This window comes from Staurois parvus, unplaced genomic scaffold, assembly GCF_062004578.1.
Source record: "Staurois parvus isolate SC_StPar_1 unplaced genomic scaffold, SC_StPar_1.0 ptg000019l, whole genome shotgun sequence".
NCBI lineage: Eukaryota > Metazoa > Chordata > Amphibia > Anura > Ranidae > Staurois > Staurois parvus.
In genome coordinates this window covers 21,643,099-21,662,154 of record NW_028317815.1, presented here as the reverse complement: position 1 = coordinate 21,662,154, position 19,056 = coordinate 21,643,099, and the positions used below count along the sequence as shown (strand labels likewise).

Genomic DNA, 19,056 nt, shown 5'->3' with positions numbered 1-19,056 from the left:
AAGTCTGGACACTATCACCCCTTCCTGTCCAGGCCAATTTTCACCTTTCAGTGCTATCACACTTTGAATGACAATTGCGCTGTCATGCAGCACTGTACCCATATTACATTTTTAGCATTTTTTGAGACAGATAAAACTTTATTTTGCTGGCATTTATTCACCACTGGAATTTTTATTTTTTGCTATATAAATGAAAAAGTCCAAACATTTTGGAAAAAAAAGTGTTTTTCTTATAAAATTTTGCAAATAAATAATCTTTTTTTTTTAAATCTTGGCCAAAATGTATTCAGCTATCTTTTTAGTACAAAATAAATAGCCTAAATTAGTTTATAACCAATAATTAAAATAAAAATAAAAAAATGTTTTTGATAAATTATATTTGTTTATATTATTATTTATGTGGTTTTTTTAACATTCTGTCACCCTAGCAGTACAGTGTTACCATAGTGGGGGGTGATGAAGATTTTTTTTTACACTGATTGCTTTTACACTTATAAAGGATGAAAAGCAATAATTTCTCCTTCTATCTGGCTGCATTCTTGCAGCCATTAAGAAATACTGTGAGAGCTTGTCACATGGTACAAGGCTGTTGTAAATAGCCTTGTACCATGTGACCTCTGTGATCATTCACAGATTTCAGTAGTAGTAAGCAATGATTTCAGAAGTGATATCTTGTTTGCTACTATTCATGTCATCACTGATTGGCCAATCAGTGATCACACGATTGGAACCTCACACAGAGGTCCCGTACAGCAGTCGGTGCCACACGCTCTCAGGGAGTGTGCACAGGCAGTGAATGCAAAGACCGTTTATAAACGGCCATTTGCTCCTGCACTGCTCCCGTCTGGCCGTTTATGTACATGGGCCAGATGGGAAGTGGTAAAGGGAATAAATTCTGTCACCCTAGCAGTACAGTGTTACCATAGTGGGGGGTGATGAAGATTTTTTTTTTTTACACTGATTGCTTTTACACTTATAAAGGATGAAAAGCAATAATTTCTCCTTCTCTCTGGCTGCATTCTTGCAGCCATTGAGAAATACTGTGAGAGCTTGTCACATGGTACAAGGCTGTTGTAAATAGCCTTGTACCATGTGACCTCTGTGATCATTCACAGATTTCAGTAGTAAGCAATGATTTCAGAAGTGATATCTTGTTTGCTACTATTCATGTGATCACTGATTGGCCAATCAGTGATCACACGATTGGAACCTCACACAGAGGTCCCATACAGCAGTCGGTGCCGCACGCTCTCAGGGAGTGTGCACAGGCAGTGAATGCAAAGACCGTTTATAAACGGCCATTTGCTCCTGCACTGCTCCCGTCTGGCCATTTATGTACATGGGCCAGATGGGAAGTGGTTAAAGGGAATAAATTATGTTTCATCTTAGTGCATATACATATAAAATATTATCTTGATGTAACCATTCTCAGTTTTTGACGTTCTTTCAAAAACATTGTTTTTTTTCTGTAATAATGGCAGCCTTGCCCCCCAAATTTGAATAAAAACTGCTTGAGTTACCCTTAACTAATTGCTCCTCCCAACCTTGGCTGCCCACCTGCCTTAGCTCATCCCAGCTGCTAGACCATACATAGAAAAAAATTCAAGCTGAACACTGTTGCCTAGTATGCTGCTTGCAGATTTCTTCTTAAGCAATCTTGTTCGTTTTTTTGTACAAATAGTGACAGTCAACACAGACTGCAGACCACAACCAGCTTTCTTGTGTGTCCAGCTTTGGGAAAGCATAGCGGCATTTCCAGCATGAAATACCGGTACCTTGTCTACGCAATCAGTGTTGATGGGGGAATCCCTCCGGCAGCACTATTGTGTTCTACTGGTAGAGAGTCTTCCCTGCCGGAGGAGCACAATGATCACTGCTAGCGGTTATAGCCGTCGGCAGTGATCGAACGAAATAAAAAACACTGTCTGGTTGTACTGATGCTGATCAATAAATACTTTGATATGTCCATGGCCGGCTTAATGCACTCCCTTTTGGCTGTCTTATCTTAACAGCTGTTAAACAGGGATATAGTGGTTATAGCAGCTTATCTATCCTGCCTCTAAAGGGTAATCCACAAACTTCTACAATTATTACAATATGTAAAAATGGGAAGAATACATTCAAATGACTTTAGATGAACACCGTTCTAATAACTCAAACTGGTCTATGACAAACTGTTACCTCATACAATAATATGCAAAAATGTGGAAAATACATTAAAACTACTCTAGACTAAGACTGCAGTAATAACTCCAAATGACCTTTGCACAAATCGTTACAGCATCTTTTACTCTTGCAAATTCAAGAAGCAAGTTACAGTGCATGATGATACTACTCTTGGTGGAAAATAGGTGTTTTGAAAAAAACAATATATTGTACTATATATAAACATTTTAATTTCATGTTTACTGATTTGATTAGATATCAAATAAAGACTATTATGTCAAGTAAGAAAGAAAATTAACATCACCAAAGCGACCTACTGTATATCTGTGATCATTATTTTATTAATTCTTGCTCTAAAACAAAGGGTTTATTTTGTGCACAGGACTATGTGCACTTTATGGCATCTTTATTTTTTGATGTTTTCTAAGAAATGCTACAGTATATCCAGTGAGGATAGCCTTTGATTTCATCATTATTAAAATGAGGGCAGCTAAAGGTCTTTCGCTGCTTCTAATCATCTCACAAGTTATGTTTCCATATTATATAGAACCACTTTGTGTGAACTGATAAATTACTACCAGAAGTATTTCCCTTTTTGCCCTTTCACTTAGTACACAGATTAGTCACAGGATCATCAATTTGTCCATGTCTTAACCGCTTGCCGCCCACCTGCCCGCAATGTATTACAGACGGGCAGCAGTTACAGGCAAAGCGATGTACAGGTATGTTGCTCTGGCTATACTAACACAGGGGGGCACTGCCCACGACCGCCATGTCCAAGGGACACAGCAGAATGAAGTTCCCAGTGAATGGAACCCAGTAATCATGTGATCAATGTTAGCAAAACTGTTATGAATCAATCTGATTCATAACAACTCTGCTTCTCTTCCTGGTGAGCTGTGATTGGCCCACAGCTCTCACATCATACATGGGGCCAATCACAGCACCCTGTACCATGTGACCAGCTCTAGTCACAATCACAGATAACTATTATATTGAACTGTAATGAACCTTTTTTCTTTCATTAAGGTTATTTTATGATATCTTTTATTCAATTCTCTTTATAAAATACACTGCAAAACAACCATATATTCTTATTACATCATACACATTATCCCCATTCCCTTCCAACACCCCCCAAGAACTGTCATGAACTTAACTCATTCATGACAGTTCATAGCAAGCTTTGTATTGCTTTTGCAATTGCTCTTCATCTCGTGCAATGCAAAGTGTAAAAAAAAAAAATCCCTGATCACCTCCCCAAAGTAGTACAATGTCACTATGGTAACATTGCACTACTTTGATAAAAGTATTTAAAAAAAAAATAATTAATTAAAAGAAAAAATACTATATTGAGAATGTTTTTTTTAATGTTTCAAGGGTTTTTTTAACCATTTGCCAACCACCTGCCCACATTGTGTGGGTGAGCACCTGCTCTGGGCAAAGCGGCGTAACCTTACCTTGTGAAGGTGCCTGCACCCCACGTTACCCCCCTATTGGTCCAGGCAGAGATGAGATCTCACTACATTTTACACACACACACACACACAATTAACCCTTTGATAGCCCCTATTAACCCTTTGATCACCCTGTCACCCAGCCAGTGCCATTTGTACAGTGTCAGTATATAGAATTTTTCACTGATCACTCTATATCTACCACTAGCGACATCAGATAGAATCAGGGTCAGTTAGCTCCTCTCCCAGGCAGGGTCAGCTAGCATTAGATTGCTCGCACGCTATCGCACTCACGCTAAAGGTTGCTGATAGGTCGCTATTATTAGTATAGTATTTGCACTGATCAATATATTGCTCATGAACAGAACTCCTTTGTATAGTGTCCCCAAAAATGCAGTGTTAGCAGGATCATCCCTGTTCACTGCCAGCACTAGTGTTTAGTTCCTCTGCTATTTTTCACGGAAGATTTGTACTTTGTAATTGATAGTGGCCCAAAGCAATTTATATGCACAACAATACATTGCCACCCGCCCAAATTCTGCTCTTTTTAGACAATTCGCATGGAAATCTATCACAGTTTCTGAATTTAAAACTTTTTTGGGCCTAACCCTCAACATTGGCATTACAAAAACAAATGAATTGCGGTCATATTAGTCCACAGACCCATGTTCTCCACTTTTACATATATGCCCAAAAAGGACCAGCAACATTCTGGTACATTGCTGGATTTTGAGTAGTTATCCTGGTATCATTTTTGTCAGCTGGTGGTCAGCTTTCATGTAATAGCTATCCTAGCAGCTAATTAGCTGCTGAATCATTTTTACAAGCAGCAGGAAGGGACATCCCCCGCCGCCTTGCAGGGAATCCGAGAATGCAGCCAGCAGTTCCACTGGCTGACCATAGAGCTGATCAGAGACCAGAATGGCTCCAATCATCTCTATGGTCTAAGAGACCAGACGCTACAAGCATTTCATCATTTTTGTTTCGCCGGATATTAACAGAGCCATTTTTAAATTGAGATAACATCTGATTACACCGATCTTGGTGTGATCAGATACTTTCAGGGCAGAGGAGAGATCTAGAGTCTAATAGACCCCAGATTTCTCTGAAAAGAATACCTGTCATTTTTATTGCTATCAAAGGGGATATTTACATTTCCTGTGATAACAATAAAAGTGATAAAAAAAGAAAGGAACAGTGTAAAAAAAAAAAGCCCCCCACCCCCTTCCCATGCTCATGCGCAAAGGCAAATGCAAGCTTCGGTCCCATGTCAGTATGTAAACAGAGATTGCACCATGCATGTGAGGTATCACCATGAACGTCAGATCAAGGGCAGTAATTCAAGCACAAGAACTCCTGTGTAAATATAAAGTGGTGACCTGTAAAGGCTTTTAAAGTGATGCCTATCGATATTAAAAATCAACGTAGTTTGTCACTGTTGCATGGGCATGTGCAGTTTTAAAGCATGTCATGTTTGGTATCTATTTATTCAACGTAACATCATCTTTTATACGTTATCAAACAATTGGGCAATATATTGTGTTTTTGTGCATTAAGATTCAAAAAAGTGTATTTTTTCAAAAAAATTAGTGTTTGAAAAATCACCACACAAATACTGTGTGACATAAAAATTGCAACACCCAACATTGTATTCTCTAGGGCCAATCCTTTAAAAAAATATATAATATTTGGGGGTTCCAAGTAATTTTCTAGCAAAAAAAATGTTTGTTATGTAAACAAAAGTGCCAGAAAAGGCTTGTTTTTCAAGTTGTTAGAAAAGTGGGTGATGTGTGGCAGAAGTGTCTAATGTTGGCCCTGAAATGCCGGGATAGTAGAAACACCCCCCCCCCAAATGACCCTTTTTTGGAAAGTAGACACTCCAAAATATTTGATTAGGGGCATGGTGAGTATATTGCCTTTGTTGCCACGATTTTTTGGAAAATGAAGAAACAAAATTTTTTTTTTCTTTTTTTCTTCTTCAAAGCGCTGTGACAAAAAATTATATCTGCAAAATACTCACCTTACCTCTTATAGGGGTGTTTGTATTATCCAGGCATTTTAGGGCCTCCGAAACTGTGATAAGTAGTGAGGAAGTGATATGAGGCAATATGCCCTTAGAAAGCCTGAAAGTGGCCATTGGATTTTGGGAGCCTGTATGTGGATAGGCTATCAAAAAGTCTCTTATATGTGGTATACTCGGGAAAAGTAGCAGAATGTATTTTGGCGTGTAATTCCATATGAACAATATATTATTTAAGTCACAACTGAGTGTAAAAAAAAATAATTAATTTTTCAAAAATTTGAGGCAAAAAAAAATCTTCCATGGACTCAACATGCCTCTCAACAAATTTCTTGGGGGTCTACTTTCCAAAAAGGGGTCATTTGGGGGGGTCTTTGTACTGCCCTGGCATTTTCGCACCTCAAGAAATGTGATATATATATTATATATATACCATAGTTTGTAGACGCAAACCAATTAATATACACATATTGGGATTTTTTTTACCAAAGACATGTAGCAGAATACATTTTGGCCTAAATGTATGACTAACTTTGAGTATACTGAATATTTTTTGTAACCGGATGTAGAAAATATTTTGTATTCTAAATTTTCGGTATTTTTTTGTTCATACCACAAAAAATAAAAAACCCAATGGTGATCAAATACCACCAAAAGAAAGCTCTATTTGTGTGAAATAAGGACATAAATTTCATTTGGGTACAGTGTTGCACGACCGCACAGTTACCAGTTGAAATAGCACAGTGCCGAAAAGCAAAAAATGACCTGGTCAGGAAGGGGCTAAATCTTCCAGAGGGTAGGTGTTTAAAGCTGGTCACAGCTATTGCAATGTTCACAATCTCCTTTTCAAAAGGAAGATTTCTCTTACCTTCCTGTGCTAGAGGCATAATATCAATTAAGAGGAAACTTCTCAAAGTTAAGAGAGATCCCTTCTGAGACAGTTGTCACATGCACAGGTGTCCCTATTGAAAGATTTCTCTTCACCTCCTGTTCCAGGGACACAGACAGCAGTACAAGCCAGGCAGAGGTTCTCATCCTTCACCACTCCATCTAAAACAAAAAAGTTCGCCTTTAGACATACTTTAAAGTGTAACTAAACCCAGGGCCCTGCATTCATTATATCCAGTATTCCACAGTACACAGAACATGGAAATGCAATTATTTTAGTAAATATAAACTGCTAAATATCTTTTCTCATGAGCAGTATATAGCAGTCTTGTGACTTCTATCAGTGTCCGGGCCTGCATTGGTTACGCTTGTAGGAGTTTTCATTCTGCTCTGACTGTCCTATGAGACTGCATGACCCCTGACCCTCTGTCCAGACTACACTGATTGGCACTGTGCCAATCACATGCACTCCCCCCCCCCCAAAAAAAAAAAAAACTTGCTAGCAATACACACTAAACAAAGCATGTGCAAACTTGCCACTGCTGCTCTGTACTATGGCAGATAGATTGGGGACAGTAAAAGAAGAGGAGGATCAGAGAAAACATCCTTTTTACACAATGCAGATGATTAACCGCTTAGGTTCCACAGTGAGTATAACAAGCATTCTTTACTGCATATACAGACTGATTATACTGTTGTGGGTTTGGTAACACTTTTAAGTTAATGTTCATGGTCAGAAACATGTAAACTTGTTTTTGGCATCAATAGCACCGGGCAGCGAATAACTGTGCCTGTTTCCAGATATCAAAACAACATATTGACCCCTAGACATAGCAAATTATCCACCAGTTACAGTAAAGCGGGAACCACACATGTAGTGCTTTTAAACACTTGCAGGACTTTCAATTTTGTCTCAACTTGAAAATCAGCCTCCAGCTTGGTGTATTATAGATGAGATTAAAAGCATTGCAAGAGCCTGTTGCATCTCAGCTTGAAATTCAGCTTCCGGTTTTGTGCATCATAGATGAGATTAAAAGCATTAAAAGAGCTTGTTGTATCTCAGCTTGAAAATCAGCCTCCAGCTTGGTATGTTATAGATGAGATAGAAAGCATTGCAAGAGCTTGTTGCATCTCAAATTGAAAATCAATCTCCAGCTTGATATATCATAGATGAGATTACAAGCATTGCAATAGCCTGTTGCATCTCAGTTTGAAAATCAGCCTCCAGTGGGTGTGCTAGAAAAGAGATGGAAAGCACTGCAAGAGCCTGTTGCTTTGCAACTTGAAAAGCAACCTCCAGCATGATGTACAATAAATGAAAGCATATCTAAAAGATTGAAAGCATTGCAATAGTTTGTTGTATCACATTGCTGTTGACATCTGAATTGTACCACTGAACTTTGTAAAGCTCCAGTTAATTATCTCGAATTATATATTTTAGCGGAGATATAGTTGTCTAAGCCATCACAGCACATTGCCTTGATGCTTGACTAAAATGTCATTTTGTAACATGTTGAGTAAAATGTTTTTCCTTGAAAATACACATTTTATTAAACTCCTTGCTTTATTTGATCTCTTTTTTTTTCTACTTGACAGGTCGGTGATCAAATCATAGAAATCAACGGGGAAAGCACACGAGACATGACACATGCTAGAGCAATAGAACTCATTAAATCTGGAGGAAGAAGAGTAAAGCTGTTACTAAAGCGAGGAACAGGGCAGGTCCCAGAGTATGGTGGGTTTTCACGCTCCTAATGTATTCTTTGCACATAAACTGTTGAAGAAATATTCTTACTTTTTATGAAATTGCATTTTTAGCACAGACTATAAATAATTTATGAGCGCCACAGATGAAAGCCTCCTAAGAAGTCATTGTTCATGTAGTACAAACACCCTTCACTAAATATTGGCATCTGAGTGTAACATACATTAAATCACTCTGCATTTTGTACCTTGGTCCAGAGGATATTATGTTAAATGTTTTAAAATGAAAGTTGAAGTTCAGTCAAAAACTAACTAAGGCTAAACCTACTCCCCACCCATTCTAAGCCAATTTTATCTACAGTAACCCTGTAAAGAAAAGATCAGTATACTTAGCTATTCTGAAGCCCCCCTGGTCCTATGATCAGCTTCAATGTAGAGGAGAGTCGACCGACAACGGATACCCCATAGTATGCCTATGGGTGACGTCACCTCAAAGCATTTGCAGCCATTGTCTGCAATCTCTCCTCTACACAGAAGCTGCAGCTGGAGAGATTATTTGACCAGACCAGAGTGGCTTCAGAACAAGTACGTTTACAGATCTTTTCTTTACAGGGTTAGATAGAATAGGCTTTGAATGGGGGTGGGAGAAGGTTTAGCCATAGTTAGATTTTGGCTCAACTTCCACTTTAAGTAACATACCTAAAATAAATAATTCAGGCAGTTAATATGACAGTGAAATTAAGAAAGACTCAAACCTGTATGGCCAAAAGAATGCAGTACTGGGCTGTAAACAAAAAAATAGCGTATAAAAAGACGATTTATAGAAATCTGCTGAAAACTAGCCATTTGGTTGTGTCTAAAATGTAACTAAAGTTGTACTCCAGACAAATCTCATCAGACAAGATGACTGTCTTAAGCAGCACCTCATTAACCCCTTCATGCCTAAGAGTAAAACAAATCTTAATGCCGTACATATCATCACAACTACTTTGTACATCCAGGTGAATTATACCTTGTTTTTTTTTCAGGACAAATGGGGCTTTCATTTGATGGTAAATGGTAATGGATATCTCCTGATTTTTTACTATTATCAAAGGAAAACTGGCCCAAAATAGAAAAAAAAATATTTTTTTTTTAATTTAGCTGTGTGTTTCTTCTTGCTACCATAACCTACCACCAAAGACCAACCCAAAATATATTTTCCAGCTCTTGGCGATCGCAATGATTGCATATATGTGTATGTTATTTGTTGTTTGTACCCATAGTGCAGCCCAGAAACAATAGTGCGTATTTTGTTTTTTTTAAAACACACCCATACTGATACCAATTTCTCAAACACTAACCCTGGCACTGAACTAGATCAAACCTTGATCTAGGTATTTTTTCTTTATTTTCTATTTTATATTTATTTATTCATTTATCCTTTTTTAACAAACATTTTTTTCCCTCTATGCAAGGATTTACAGAGATACAATATATCTCTCGCCTCCATTCATAGAGAAAAAAACAAGGGGGGCGGGCTATACAGTGACTGATCAATGTGATAGCCAATCAGAGGCTATCACAGCGATCATATGACTCCGAATCGGGAATCACAGGTCCTGATCGTGAGAACGGGACCCAGGGCTCTCAGTGACATCCTGGTCTTTGTGCTGAGAGTACGCTGTGCGGCTCGCTCCCAGCAGAAAGACAGGTGCGCAAATATGTGGCCCCACGGAAAAAAGCCCAGTTCTGTGAGGCAGCATATTTGTGTGACATCGGCACAAAGGGGTTAAGTTCAGCAGAAGGCTGTTTATTCAGACACTAAGCACTCCTGCTCCTGTATAACAGGCACACAAAGTTTATTTAGAGCTGAGGTCCTCGTTGTCAGGGCCTTAGACCTTTGACATAAAATTCACTATTCCTTGTGTCAGGCAGTCTCCCAGTAACTGATGCATTGGATACTATGTATCTCTTACATTTTTGCTGACAATGTATAGGACACTAGGCGGCCCTCCAGCTGTTGGGAAACTACAAGTTCCATCATGCCACTACCTTTGGGAGTCATGCTTGTAACTGTCAATCTTGCAATGCCTCATGGGACTTGTAATTTGGCAACAGCTGGAGGGCTGCCAGTTTGACACCCGTGCACTAGATGAAAATCCCAACCCCATCTTTTTACTGAATGCTGTGATCATAACATATAACTAAAGCCCAGCCGGGCTGAAACACATCAACGTTCATTCATTGTTCCGCTTACCTGCATGAATTAAAGTAAATAAAGATTTTATGCAGATGACGTGCCTTGTTGCTAACCTCTTTCTGGTAGAACATCTTACCCTGGTGACCGCACAGGCAGTGAAGGGAATATCCCCAATATAATTATAGACAGAGGCTCTATCCTTCCTATTGCTACTAAACCAAACCATTGTTTCTATTCTATCTTTGTCTGTAGAGATTTTCCCTCATTTCCAGTCCAATGGTCACAGAGGATGTGAGTGGGAATATGCATAATGAGGCAATGAACACTAAGAATGAAATTTTGAATAACCACCTGTTGTATCCAGGCACAGAGAAATGCCAAGAGCCTACTAGACTAAAAGCAGATTTCTGTTGTACTTTGAAACGTGTGAAATATAAATCAGTATCTTATACTTATACACTCTATAATTCCCTGTGAAATAACACAAAAAATTCCCACTTTCACCCTTGAAAGTATAAATCAATTAAATAAACCTTTTCAGTGTCCATCAAATTATGTGAAACAAAAACCCCAATAAAGTCTAAAAATCTTTCTCCAATTTCTGATTTAAATTCACCGTATGATTCCAATAATTGCCATGTACCTCAAAACAAAGAAAACTCAATAGTGTATTATCCTCAATAAGTAAAATAAAATTAAATTCATGAATAATCACAAAAAAAATTCCTCATTATTTCCGTGCACAAAAACACACAAAATGTGAAAACACTTGTGATAGTGAAACACTCAGTGTAGTATTTATATATACGCTTCTCTGTGAACATTCTGTGTGCGCAACTAAGTGGCTGAATCACATACCCTTACCCTAATAAATAATATACCAGCGTTATATGAATACAGAAATCCAGAGAGGGATATAGATCCACTGGAACCACATGGATACCTTCCGATCCCTCAATGCTCACTCCAATACTCTCGCCTTCTTATACTCCATATCATTCATAGAAAGAGAATAAAGCCATATAGTGCATATATGTTCAAAAATATAAAGATCCACGCTTTAATGATTGTGCTTACATATAAAACTTTTAAAAACTTTGAAAAGTACTTAAAATGCACCAAATCACAAGTGATTTCCCACTGCTTTTATTTAAAAGTATTAAAGCCAGACTCCTGGCAATTTTGAAAGACCAGCAGCATTTACAGCCCCCAGATTTTTACTTGTGACAAGCGTACTCTTTTTTTTTTTTCTTTCAACCCACCTACCCCTTTGCCCCAAACCTTAACCTTTCTGGTATCATTGGCACTATAATGCTAATAACTATTATCACCTGAATTAATATGTGAATATTTCGCCACCAAAATATAACCAGCTAAAACTAGGCCAAAAGACTTTTGCTCCAGATCAGGGATGGACTGACCATTCGAGCACTCGGGCACTGCCCGAGGGCCCAGGGTCAGTAGGGGGCCCCATGAAATGCCCCTGGTACCTTTTTTTTATAGGTTTTTTTGGGTGTGTTTTGAGTGTGGGCAAGGACACAGGGGCCCCATGATCCCCTATTGCCCATGGGCCCCATGAGTTGTCAGTCCGCCCCTGCTCCAGATACCATTGTTCTGTCACACATAGTGAAAGCACACTTCTATGTAAGCAAACACAGGATAATCTGCTAACATACTGGTCCTTGGATGCTCTACCTATTTAGAAAGGCTTTGAAAAATTGTGTATAGTATAAGCTGATAAATATACACATAATTTTACATGCATGGAGTAAATTGTTGTAAGTAAACAAAGACTTGCCTCTGTTAGTGTGATTATTATAGGTGGGTCAATATGCAGTTTTCTTAGGATTTTATGTAAAAGTGAAATATTTCAATCTGAAAACAATTGAGGGTTTTCTTTTAGATGTGTTAATATTCATAGACAATTTACTTCCACCTTGACGGGTGGTATATGCTCATGCTGGAACTATGAATATCATTTTCTTCAGCTTGCATGATGCCTGTGGTGATGAATCTTAGGGTTCTGTTAGTGAAATAATCAAAAAGTCGCACAAATAGGCATATATTCATCTACATGGATTCATGGTCGATGTCTTTAACAAGCTAAGTTGTTTCCACCTTGATCGAATCAGGGGACTTTATTTCGTAAAAATATTGCTTTCCTTGGAATCATATAGTATATATGGTAAGTTTATTTTCTGAAATTACAAAATCTTCAACACATATTTTAGTGATCCAGCCTGAATAAGCGGTATAAAACCAGATCATCACTATTTCTTGGTTATTTTTTCTGTTGTTCTGAGGAATATTTTTTACAGCCTTCTCCCCCTGCAAAGCAGCAGGTCCATAACAAGACTGCATGCAGAAAGGTAGCATGTCTTTGTACACAATGCTATGATGAGCTTAGATTTGTTTCCTTATTTCTACTGAAACACACAAGAGTTATGGAATGTTTGTTACTATAGCAACATATCAATTTTAATCCATGTGCCTTGTATTTAAACACACTAAATGTGCACCACTACAATGTTTAATTGCCAACAATGATAGCTAGGACTTGCATAATAGAAAGCAGCTGTGTAATAGGAAGCTTCTGAACAGTGTCTGAATGCTGTTCCAAAACTTTAAAGAATGCAGCCTGCCTGGGGTAATATTTACCTTCCTCCCCAATTTAGCAATCTTTCTTCTGGCAAGATCACTGCCAACTTATTTTCATACTGCAAATGCACACCCTGGCCTTATCCATCCTTATAGATATTCTGCATTCATGGCAGCCTTCAAGACCCCTCTGGAGTACAGCTCATAGGAATGAATTGGGCTATGACACACATGATCAGTATAAAAAGATTTTGGCTGTGACCAGGGGTGGACTGACAACTCATGGGGCCCCCGGGCAATAGGAGATCATGGGGCCCCTGTGTCCTCGCCAACACTCAAACCACACCTGAAAAAGCCTATGAAAGGTACCAGGTGCATCTCATGGGGCCCCCTACTGACCCCGGGCCCTCGGGCAGTGCCCGAATGATCAGTCCGCCCCTGGCTGTGACCTTGTCCAATGAAAGATCACTGGATTCGGGATGAAGGTAAGTATTACCCTAGGTAAGCTGTACTCAGGGAGTGGGGGGGAATTTAATAACAAACAACTTTACTTAAGGTAATGTTGTCCTTTAACTGATAAATGTAATGTACCAACTCTGTTTATTATTATATATGCAGATAAAGGAGTGGGCCTTTAATTTACATTTGATGTCTGTTAACCGTTTCCCGACCGCCCTATAACAGAAATACTGCTACAGGGTGGCACAGGTGCGCAAAATCACATGTGTATATATACAGTACATGATTTTACATTTTCGGGTGGGGGGGCTGGCACAGCCTACCTGCGGCGCCATTCGCAGCCGCAGCTGTCAATCACCGGGTCCCGGCCGGTGATTACTTGCCGGCACCCAGTGATTACCGTGGATCTCCGACGGTGAGGAGAACGGTTTTGTTTTCTAATGGTTGTCCTCCCTGTCAGTTCTGGCACACTGCTTTGGATGGCTGTGCACAGCACAGCCATCCAAAGCAGTGTGCTTACAGTGAAGCACACAGACACCACCCCATAGTAAAACACTCCCAACACACAGTTAACCCTTTGATCGCCCCTCATATTAACCCCTTCCTGCCCAGTGCCATTAGTACAGTGTCAGCAGTGTCAGTGCTTTTTTTTTAGCACTGATCACTGTATTGATGTCACTGGGGATGTCAGTGACAGCAAGTCGGTTTTCTCCAGTGTCAGAATGTCTGCCACAGTCCCGCTATAAGTTTCTGATTGCCGCCATTAGTATAAAAAAAAGCCCAGTATATATATCGCCATTTGTAAATGCTATAACTTTCACATAAACCAATTAATTTACACATACTGGGATTTTTTTAGCAAAACCATGTAGCAGAATACATTTTGGCCTAAATTTATGAAAACATTTTATTTTTTAAATTTTTTTTACTGGACATGTTTATTAGCAAAAAGTCCAAAATATTGTTTTTTTCCTCAAAATTGTTGCTTTTTTTTATAGCGCAAAAAATAAAAACGCACAGGCGATCAAATACCACCGAAAGAAAGCTCTATTTGTGGGGAAAAAAAATGTAAATTTCATTTGGGTGCAGCACTGCATCCAATAAAAGTAAAGCAGTGCCGTAACGCACAAAATGGCCTAGTCGGGAAGGGGGATAAATCCTCAGAAGGGTAAGTGGTTAAAGCAACCAAACAAGTAATAAAAAGATAAAAAAATTTTGTCTGATTTACTGTAAAAGTCATACCTCTTACCTGCAGTAATACTGATCTTTTATTTTGTCACTTTCTATGACTATAGATTGCATAGAAATAATGCCATTTATGCAAGATAATATCTCCAAGACTGTTACTTGGTGTTAAGTAATGAGAATGTGAAAATTACTCTGGTCCATAAGGGGTATACAGACACAAGAGCTAAAGGGGTAAATACAGTCAGGTCCATAAATATTGGGACATCGACACAATTCTAACATTTTAGGCTCTATACACCACCACAATGGATTTGAAATGAAACGAACAAGATGTACTTTAACTGCAGACTGTCAGCTTTAATTTGAAGGTATTTACATCCAAATCAGGTGAACGGTGTAGGAATTACAAAAGTTTGCATGTGTGCCTCCCACTTGTTAAGCGACCAAAAGTAATGGGACAATTGGCTTCTCAGCTGTTCCATGGCCAGGTGTGTGTTATTCCCTCATTATCCCAATTACAATGAGCAGATAAAAGGTCCAGAGTTCATTTCAAGTGTGCTATTTGCATTTGGAATCTGTTGCTGTCAACTCTCAAGATGAGATCCAAAGAGCTGTCACTATCAGTGAAGCAAGCCATCATTAGGCTGAAAAAACAAAACAAACCCATCAGAGAGATAGCAAAAACATTAGGCGTGGCCAAAACAACTGTTTGGAACATTCTTAAAAAGAAGGAACGCAACGGTGAGCTCTGCAACACCAAAAGACCCGGAAGACCACGGAAAACAACTGTGGTGGATGACCGAAGAATTTTTTCCCTGGTGAAGAAAACACCCTTCACAACAGTTGGCCAGATCAAGAACACTCTCCAGGAGGTAGGTGTATGTGTGTCAAAGTCAACAATCAAGAGAAGACTTCACCAGAGTGAATACAGAGGGTTCACCACAAGATGTAAACCATTGGTGAGCCTCAAAAATAGGAAGGCCAGATTAGAGTTTGCCAAACGACATCTAAAAAAGCCTTCACAGTTCTGGAACAACATCCTATGGACAGATGAGACCAAGATCAACTTGTACCAGAGTAAAGGGAAGAGAAGAATATGGAGAAGGAAAGGAACTGCTCATGATCCTAAGCATACCACCTCATCAGTGAAGCATGGTGGTGGTAGTGTCATGGCGTGGGCATGTATGGCTGCCAATGGAACTGGTTCTCTTGTATTTATGGATGATGTGACTGCTGACAAAAGCAGCAGGATGAATTCTGAAGTGTTTCAGGCAATATTATCTGCTCATATTCAGCCAAATGCTTCAGAACTCATTGGACGCCACTTCACAGTGCACATGGACAATGATCCAAAGCATACTGCAAAAGCAACCAAAGAGTTTTTTAAGGGAAAGAAGTGGAATGTTATGCAATGGCCAAGTCAATCACCTGACCTGAATCCGATTGAGCATGCATTTCACTTGCTGAAGACAAAACTGAAGGGAAAATGCCCCAAGAACAAGCAGGAACTGAAGACAGTTGCAGTAGAGGCCTGGCAGAGCATCACCAGGGATGAAACCCAGCGTCTAGTGATGTCTATGTGTTCCAGACTTCAGGCTATAATTGACTGCAAAGGATTTGCAACCAAGTATTAAAAAGTGAAAGTTTGATTTATGATTATTATTCTGTCCCATTACTTTTGGCCCCTTAACAAGTGGGAGGCACATATGCAAACTGTTGTAATTCCTACACCGTTCACCTGATTTGGATGTAAATACCCTCAAATTAAAACTGACAGTCTGCAGCTAAAGCACATCTTGTTTGTTTCATTTCAAATCCATTGTGGTGGTGTATAGAGCCAAAATTGTTAGAATTGTGTCGATGTCCCAATATTTATGGACCTGATTGTACTGGTCATATTTAAGTTTTGCAGAGTAAATGTCCTTTCTATAACAAAATGTGGTATACTGAACTTGGATCATTTAAAAGAATCTATTTATCTGGACCTCTTAAGGCCGTGGTCTCCAACTGTAGCCCTGGGGCTGATTGTGGCCCTTTGCCTGCTTATATCTGGCCCTTGGGCCCTTGGGCCCTTATTCCCCCACTGTTAGCAACAGCGGGGCATAGTTCCTGCCACTAACACTGATAATGGGGCCCTATTCCTCCCACTTACACCAATGATGGGGCACTATTCCTCCCACTGACATCAATGATGGGGCACTATTCCTCCTACTGACACCAATGATGGGGCACTATTCCTCCCACTCACACAAATGATGGGGCACTATTCCTCCCACGCACACCAATGATGGGGCACTATTCCTCCCACTCATTTCAATGATGGGGCACTATTCCTCCCACTGACACCAATGATGGGGCACTATTCCTCCCACTCATTCCAATGATGGGGCACTATTCCTCCCACTAACACCAATGATGGGGCACTATTCCACCTACTGACACCAATGATAGGGCACTATTCATCCCACTGATACCAATGATGGGGCACTATTCCTCCTACTGACACCAATGATGGGGCACTATTCCGCCCACTGATACCAATAGTGGGAATATATTCCTCCTAATACCATATTCTGCTCCTCCTGGTCACAGTCCAGCCCTCCTAAAGTTTGAAGGACAGTGAACTGGCCCTTTGTTTAGAAAGTTTGGAGACCCCTTTCTTAGGTAACAAACAAGTGTCTTCTTAGATTCCTCCTCTCTGTAAGTAGGGCACTAATGCCTAGATACTAGAGGTTGGAGACTATCCTGCATGTTCAGGAGTGGGTCAAACAACTCAACATGAGAGTGGAGGAATTAACAGTACACTTGCACGATTGCTATCAAAATGTTATTATGACATGGAGCACTTGGATAGAATTTTCTAATTCATTTCACCTTCATTCTTTCCTGTAATCTGACCTCTTGGTCTTTTAACATTAGCAAAGGCATCTCTGGGCATGCCAAGCCAGATCTTCTACCCCCATCTTACCACCATTTTGTCCAATCAATTCCTTCCTACCCTTTAATCTAAGCACCACGGTGGGGGGCAGTTCCCCTCCCTCTAATTTGTGACACTGAGATCCTCCGGGTTCATTACTAACAGCTAACCCTGTTGAGCTTTATTACCATGTGTATTCTTCATTCAGAGATAATGAATACTTAGAAAAAAGTGGGTGGTACTCAAAAAGTGTATTGCCATCATCCCAAAATGTTGACACTCATAACAAAACAAAGAAATCCCTCATGGGACTTTACAGGCAAATGTACAAACATGCCAATCTTTATTGCAAAACACAGTTAAAAAAAAAAACAATAAAAGTACATACATAGTTTGTTGTTGTTGTTAGTACATGGTTACATTTCACATTATATGGTCTGGGATACCCTTATTATCCAAGATGTACTGGTGCAATCTGCCTGTATATGTGGAGCGGGGTCTGGGTGTGGCCCTTTGCTTAGTTTTATCTGACCCTTGGGGCACTATTCCATTTACTGACTCCAACATTAGGACATCATTATTGCCACTGACACCAACAATGGGGCACAACTCCTCCCATTTACACGAATGATAGTATTCAATTCCAACCAACAATAGGGAACTATTCCTCCAAATGACTTCAGTGATGTGGCACTATTTCTCTTGCTGACACCTACAATGGGGTAAAATTCCTTCCAAAAACACAAATGATAGGGAACACTACCTTCCACTGACACCAGCAGTTGGGCACTATTCATTCCACTGACACCTACAGTAGAGCATAATTCCTCTCACTGACACCAGTGATGGGATAAAATTCCTTCCAATGACACCAACCATGGGGCAACCACCAAGTAACACCAATGGTGGGGCACAATTCCTCCCACTGACATCAACAATGGGCCACAATTCCTCCCAAAATTCTAATGATCTGGCATTGTTTACTCCCAGTGAAGCCAGGACATTTCTGCTCTGACTTTCACAGTCCGCCCCCCTAAAGTCTGAAAGACCATTAACTGGCCCTCTTTTTAGAAAGTTTAGAGACCCCTGCTCTAAACGTAACATTAGGACAAGACCCGATGCATTTGGGAAAAAATCTTCTTCGGAGGAGAGAAGAGAATACCGTACCTATAATATCTCTAACTACCTGTTTGTACACTTGCCTCTAAGGTCTAGGGGGGGGGGGGTTCTCTTTTTCTTTCTTTTGTTATGAGCCTCATTCAGAGGTAACCATTTAACATGTCTTCCTTTGAAGTACTGATGTAAGCTTCAGAGGAGAGGAGCCTGCCTTCCACCCCTGCATACTTTTTGTTTATTAACCGCTCTCCCGCCGCCCTATAGCAGAAATACTGCTATAGGCAGCAGGGGTGCGCAAAATCACCTATGTATACGTGATGTTGCATTTCAGGGTAGGGGGCACATGCGCCCTACCCGCAGC

General features: G+C 39.8%; 1 protein-coding gene across 10 annotated transcripts in view; it reads left to right on the top strand.

Moving 5' to 3' along the window:
* The window catches only part of MAGI2 (membrane associated guanylate kinase, WW and PDZ domain containing 2), a 1,033,722-nt gene that overhangs the window by 978,548 nt on the left and 36,118 nt on the right, over positions 1–19,056 (top strand). For all 10 annotated transcript variants that reach the window (XR_016314026.1, XM_089685799.1, XM_089685771.1 and 7 more), the window contains one exon: positions 8,128–8,266. Coding sequence is in view for 9 of the 10 variants with exons in the window: in XM_089685799.1 (XP_089541925.1) it covers positions 8,128–8,266 (139 nt within the window). In the remaining variant the exon portion in view is untranslated. The remainder of the gene's footprint in view (positions 1–8,127; positions 8,267–19,056) is intronic.